The sequence below is a fragment of the Myotis brandtii genome, unplaced genomic scaffold (genome assembly GCF_000412655.1).
Source record: "Myotis brandtii unplaced genomic scaffold, ASM41265v1 scaffold619, whole genome shotgun sequence".
Taxonomy (NCBI): domain Eukaryota; kingdom Metazoa; phylum Chordata; class Mammalia; order Chiroptera; family Vespertilionidae; genus Myotis; species Myotis brandtii.
The window spans coordinates 2,165-8,501 of NW_005370361.1; the positions used below are offsets into that span (position 1 = coordinate 2,165).

General features: G+C 54.3%; 1 protein-coding gene across 8 annotated transcripts in view; it reads left to right on the forward strand.

Moving 5' to 3' along the window:
- Positions 1-3,511: 3,511 nt before the first annotated feature.
- The window catches only part of LOC102252948 (leukocyte immunoglobulin-like receptor subfamily A member 6), a 105,516-nt gene continuing 102,690 nt past the window's right edge, over positions 3,512-6,337 (forward strand). For 4 of the 8 annotated variants that reach the window (XR_001359361.1, XM_014528118.1, XM_014528117.1 and 1 more), the window contains exons 1-5: positions 3,627-3,755; positions 3,875-3,910; positions 4,079-4,363; positions 4,510-4,812; positions 5,028-5,324. Coding sequence is in view for 7 of the 8 variants with exons in the window: in XM_014528118.1 (XP_014383604.1) it covers positions 3,722-3,755; positions 3,875-3,910; positions 4,079-4,363; positions 4,510-4,812; positions 5,028-5,324 (955 nt within the window). In the remaining variant the exon portion in view is untranslated. Of the gene's footprint in view, positions 3,756-3,874; positions 3,911-4,078; positions 4,364-4,509; positions 4,813-5,027; positions 5,325-5,577; positions 5,881-6,337 lie in introns of all 8 variants that reach the window. The other 4 variants (XM_014528113.1, XM_014528115.1, XM_014528114.1 and 1 more) reach the window with 2 other exon arrangements.

Sequence of the window (6,337 nt, forward strand, 5' to 3'; positions counted from 1 at the left end):
CATTCCCATCAGCCATCACTCCATTCCCATCAGTCCCCACTCCATTCCCATCAGCCATCACTCCATTCCCATCAGTCCCCACTCCATTCCCATCAGCCATCACTCCATTCCCATCAGTCCCCACTCCATTCCCAGGAGGCAGCATGTCAGAGCAGTTCTTGCTCAGACTCCAGGCTGCTCAGGCCTTCTGTGCACATTCAGTTGGCTGTTGCTCTGCTGCCTGTGCTGAGGCTGCAATAATCTCTAGCTGCTAGCACCATCTCTGGAGTCTAGCGCCATTTAAAAGGATGCTGTGTGGGCTGCTGCACCAATTTCTTTTTTTAAAAACTGTATCCTTATTGTTGAAAGTATTAGAGTTGTCCCCGTTTTTTCCCCACTGACCCCTTCCACCCCACAACTGCCCTTCCCAGGCCTTTGCCACACTATTGTCTGTGCCCATGGGCTGTGCCTATATGAATATAATTTCCCCTGTTAATCTCTCCCCACTCATCCACTCACCCCAGCCTTTCCTCTGAGATTCATCAGTCTGTTTTATGCGCCTATGTTTCTGAATCTCTTTTATTCATCAGTTTATTTTGTTCATTAGGTTCTATATATGAGTGAGATCATGTGATACTTCTCTTTCTCTCACTGGCTTGTTTGCCTCGAAGTCCCTCCATGCTATCTCAATACACTCCAGGTCCCTCCATGCTGTCTCAAAGGGCAAGAGATCCTTCTATTTTACAGCTGCATAGTATTCCATGGTGTCAATGTACCACAGCTATTTTTTATCAATTCATATACTAAAGGGCAGTTGGGCTGTTTCCAGATCTTAGAAAATTATGCTGCTATGAACAAACGGGTATATATGTTCTTTCAGATTAGTGTTTAGGGTTCCTTAGGATGTATTCCTAGAAGTGGCATCACTGGGTCAAATGGAAGTTACACTTTTAATTTTTTGAGGAAACTCCGTACTGTTTTCCACAGTGGCTGCACCAGTCTGCATTCCCAGGCATGGACTAGGACTCCCTATTCTTCACATCCTTACCATCACTTTTCCATTGTTGATTGGTTGATGCTTCTCTTCTGACAGGTAAGATGATACCTCATTGTCATTTGAATTTGCATCTCTCTGAGAATCAGTGACTGCACCAATTTTATTGATTACAAGGGGCTTCCAGCTCTATCATTTTCATCTGATTTCGTTTGCATTGAACTGATTTCCTGCTGTGAACCCTGCAGTTGACCCTGAAGAGGTCCCAGCTGACCCTTCCCTGACTCCACACTCTCCCCCAATCCTGCTGTTCCTGCTAAGGCCACTCCACTCCTTCCTATAGCATGGCCAGCTCTTCCTCAGAAGTGGAGATCAGCGACTCTTGGCTAGTTCCTTCAGCTTCCAGGGATGTGAGCAGCTGGGCCTCCTCAGTGTATTAGGCTGACTTTCCTGAGTTGCTCCTGCACCTGGGCTTCCTACTCATCCAGACCATTAAGGAGACCCTGTCCTTGCTGTGTCTGGGCCTGTAGTCTTTGCAGATTAGCATTTAGCTTTGAAGTTCATCCTGAAGACCCTGGCCCATGCAATGGGGACTCAAGCTATTTTCTGATCAAATAGTCTCAGAGTAAATCCTTCTAATATTTACTGACCTTAAAGACAGCCTGTCTGTTACTGTAATTACCTGACTGACTGAGGGCTTTATGTGTAACCAAAGTTGAATAAAAGGCTGGCGAGGCCGGGGCACTGGTGGAAGTCCTTTCCCTTGAGTTGGACTTGCCCGCCTGGCCTCCCAATATTTCCAAATTATCTCTTGTGTCTTCTCTTTCATTTGTGTGTGGCTCCTCTTCTAGATCCTGAACCCTGAACCACACGGGACGTGGGGAACACAAATACACACCCTTTCACATCCATTCCTATTGGACGATCCCCTCCCACACACCTGCTTCTCCACAGAGAGTCCCTCCCAGGCCTGTCCTCATGTTCAGGATGAAAAGAGGTGGGTAGTGGGATCTGCTGTGCCCCATGGTGTCCTCTCTTCCTAAGTTAGCATCTGACTGTGATGTGCCCAGCAGGGCCCACAGCAAAGGTGAGCCTCACACTCACACCTGGACAGGTGCCCATGCTCAGCTAGAATGGATTGAATCCGTTTCAGTCACATACAAGTGACATGGCTCAGTGCTGACCATGGGCTGGGTCTGTGGGCAGAGAGGACCCCAGTGCCCGTATCCAAACGATGTGGAGGGGGCAACCCTGCTCCAACTTTCACCTTGAGTCCATTCCCCTCCCTGTGTGTGGCCAACCTCGGTCCCTCTCTTGTCCACACAGAGGTGGGAAGCTCCACACTGATGACTTCTGGCTGCACCCAGGCACAGTAGCTTCTCAAGGTTGGCCCCATCGTCTCTTCTGCTTCCCTGTCCATCTAGAGAATTTCCACTTCCCTTATTGGGCATTGAGGATGGCCACATGTTTCAGAAACAGTGTGCATAGCCTTTCTCAGCATCAGGAGCAGATGGGGATTTATACATGGGTATAGCAACCATCCAATTCTTGCAGAATTCTGAACAACACCGCTCATGGCTCACCTCACAGGGCTTAGTCAGGTGTGGAAATAAACCAGGATGGATCCCTCCAGGTCCCCGGGCACCGACCCCACAACCACTCTAAGGAGTTGGGTTCTTGACTATGTGCTGCGGGAGAGGAAACTGCGACTCAAGAGATTGTACATTGAGGGTGAAGGTAACACACCTGATGGACAAGGGAGGACTATTTACATAAGAATAAGCCCAGCCGGCATGGCTCAGGGATTGTGTATCCATCTATGTACCAGGAGGTTGAGGTTTGATTCTCTGTGAGGGCACATTCCCGGGTTGTGGGCATGATCCCCAGTCTGGGGCAAGCAGGAGGCAGCCAGTCAGTGATAGTGATTCTCTCTCATCATTGATGTATCTGTCTCTCTCTCACTCTACCTTCTTCTCTGGAATCAATAAAAATATTTTTAAAAAATAAAAAATAAATGAGATCAGTTTTGTTCCCCAAATCGGAGCAATAACACACTTATGGTCACTGACTCTGAAGACAGGGGCCCGGGATGAGGAGGACAGATCTTCCAGAGGAACAAGGCACTGAGGGGAGGAGGGACTCAGGGGCGAGTTCCCGCCCTGATGGGGTGGATGCTGTTGCAAGAAAGGGGAGGTGACCAGGGGCTGGGATAGGAAGAGAAATACACTCTGGGGCCAGAGAGGGGGAGAACTGTTTCCTTCCCTTATTTCCCTGCATTTCCCCTTTGTTCTCATTTCACAGGGACATCGCCCTGAGCTGCACAATTGGCAGGTAAGCATGTCCCTGCCGATCTGAGCTCTGCAGGCCACAAGGACCCATGTCTTCCTGAAGTGTCTCCAGGGCCCAGGTGGCACTGTCCATGGTGAGGACCCCAGTGAGGTGCTGATGGACGGGCAGAGGAGGAAGGAGACCTGGTGGGGGTGGCTCTGACAGGGAAGGATGTGCCCTGGATCACCTCACCTGCAAGGGGTCTCTCAGGAGGCTGCGGGTCTATTTCCTGCTTCACGATGGAAATGAGAGCCAGGCTGCTAGAGAGGCTGTGCCCTCCCCTATAGGCTGCTGATGTGACAACCCCGTGACAGGCAGGGCTGTACTTCAACTGACCACCACCCGTGCGTCTGTCTGTCCATCCTGCTGGCCCCGTGGCCTCCAACATCTGCTCAGCTGTGGCCACAGGGAGAAGACGCCATGACCCCCACCATCAGGGTCCTGCTCTGCCTCGGTGAGATGGGAGGAGGGAGAGGACCCTGGTCTGACAGGACCCCAGGACTCAGGAGGCTCATGGGGAGGAGGGGGCTGCTCAGGGTTCAGGGCAAATCTCTCACAGGGACTATCTTCCAGGGCTGAGTGTGGGCCTCAGGACCCCAGTGCAGGCAGGTGAGTCTCCCCAGGACTCCCAGGTCCCACTCCTCACTGGCACAAGGGCCACCCTCCAGGCAGCTGGGAAAGGGGTGCAGATCAGTCTGACAGAAGGGGGGCATCTGGGACTGAGAGCTGGGACCAGGGGTGGGAATGTCTTGTAACCCAGTCTCTGATTCCTTCCAGGACCCCTCCCCAAGCCCACCCTCTGGGCTGAGCCAGACCATGTGATCCCCTGGGGGAGCCCTGTGACCATTACTTGTCAGGGGATCCCAGGGGCTGAGGAGTACCGTCTGGATAAAGAGGGAAGCCCAGCACCATGGGAAAGACAAACTCCACAGGAGCCTGGGGACAAGGCCAACTTCTCCATCACACACATGACAGATGTACATGCGGGGAGATATCAATGTTACTGTTACAGCCCTACTGGCTGGTCAGAGCACAGTGACCCCCTGGAGCTGGTGGTGACAGGTGAGAGGACACTCAGGGGTCCCAGCCTCAGGCTCTGCCCTCAAGAAAGGGGTCGGCTCTCAGGGTGTCCCCCTCTCACAGCCCAGCCCTGGGGGACATGAGGGAGGTGTGAGCCCCAATTAACATGCTGCCTCCTCCTCTCCTAGGATCCTACAGCAAACCCAGCCTCTCAGCCCTGCCCAGCCCTTTTGTGACCTCAGGAGGGAACGTGACTCTCCAGTGTGTCTCAGGGCAGGGATTTGACAGGTTCCTTCTGACTAAGGAGGGAGATGACAGGCTCTCCTGGACCCTGGACTCACAGCGACTGCCCAGTGGGCAGTCCCAGGCCCTGTTCCCTGTGGGCCCCGTGACCCCCATTCACAGGTGGACGTTCAGATGCTATGGCTGTTTCAGGAACAGCCCCCAGGTGTGCTCACACCCCAGTGACCCCCTGAAGCTCCTGGTCTCAGGTGAGTCCCATTATTGTCCCATCCATGGATTGAGGTACCAGCCAGGTTATTGGGGTGTTTTTTGTAAGCGGAGCCACAGGTGAGAAGGTGGGGTGTGGGAAAACATGGGATCCTGGGCCAGAGACGCAGAGAGAGACAGTCAGATCTGGGGGCAAGGCCAGGAGAAGGGGTTTATGGGAGGAGCAGCCCCTGTCACTCATGTCTGGTCTCCCCAGGTGAGTCTGGGAAGCCCTCCCTCCTGAGCCAGCAGGGCCCCATTGCAGCCTATGGACAGAGCCTGACCCTCCAGTGTCGCTCTGATGTCAGCTATGACAGATTCGCTCTGCACAAGGAGGGAGGACGGGACCTCCGTGAGAAACTTGTCCTGCAGCCCCAGGCTGGGCTCTCTCAGGCCCACTTCCCCCTGGACACTGTGAGCAACTCCCATGGGGGCCGGTACAGATGCTACGGTGGATACAACCTCTCCTCTGAGTGGTCGGCCCCCAGTGACCCCCTGGACATCCTGGTGGCAGGTGAGGAGCCAGTGGGTTTACTCAGGGACCCAGACTCCCCACAGGCCCTGCTGGGGGTCTCAGGGGGTGAGGCCAGAATGAAAGTGCAGGCCCCAGGGAGGGAGAGAGACTGAGAGAGGCAGTGGGTGGGAGAGGTGAGGGCGAGACTCAGAAACAGAGACAGACAGAGAGGAGGGTACTCAGAGAGAGGCCTGGTGACTCTCAGGTCAGAACAAGGTGGGCAGGCAGCCCTCACCCTCTTCCCTCTTTCTAGGATGGCTGCATGACAGACCCTCCCTCTCCGTGCAGCCAGGCCCCAGGGTGGCCTCAGGAGAGAACGTGACCCTGTTGTGTCAGTCACAGAGCCAGAGGGACACGTTCCTTCTGTCCAAGGAGGGGGCAGCCGGTCCCCCCGAGCGTCTGAGATCAAAGCACCGAGCTCAGCAGTTCCAGGCGGAGTTCTCCATGAGCCCTGTGACCTCAGCCCACGGGGGCACCTACAGGTGCTACAGCTCACACAGCACCTCCCCCTTCCTGCTGTCACTCCCCAGTGAGCCCCTGCAGCTCCTGGTCTCAGGTGAGGGGCCCCTGATCCTGTCAGCTCAGGGTCCTGTCCCCAGAAGGATAATGGGCTGGAATGGAGTGGGGGTGTACTAGGAATGGTCACCCAGAAGACATTTGCATTTCAGAGATCCTCCTTAATCCCACGTGCACCCCTCACTGTCACCTGAATCCTGAAGGTGCCAGGTGGGCAGTGGGAGGGTTTGAGGGGCCACAGGGCAGATACAGGAGGATCTGAGTGAGGTGGGGTCTCCAGGGTCAGTCCCAGATTCTCAACCCCTTCTGTCCTCCTTCCCAGGAACCTCTGGGACCCCAGCCCCCCACACTAGGGTCCATGTCCACAGCTGATGAACCACAGGGTCTCATTTGCTCAGAGAAGGAACTGACCACGCCAGGGCAGTTCCGAGTCTCTCAGAGGATCTAATACTGCCCACCCCTCGTTCCCCCGCCCCATACAGACACTTAAGAACAGG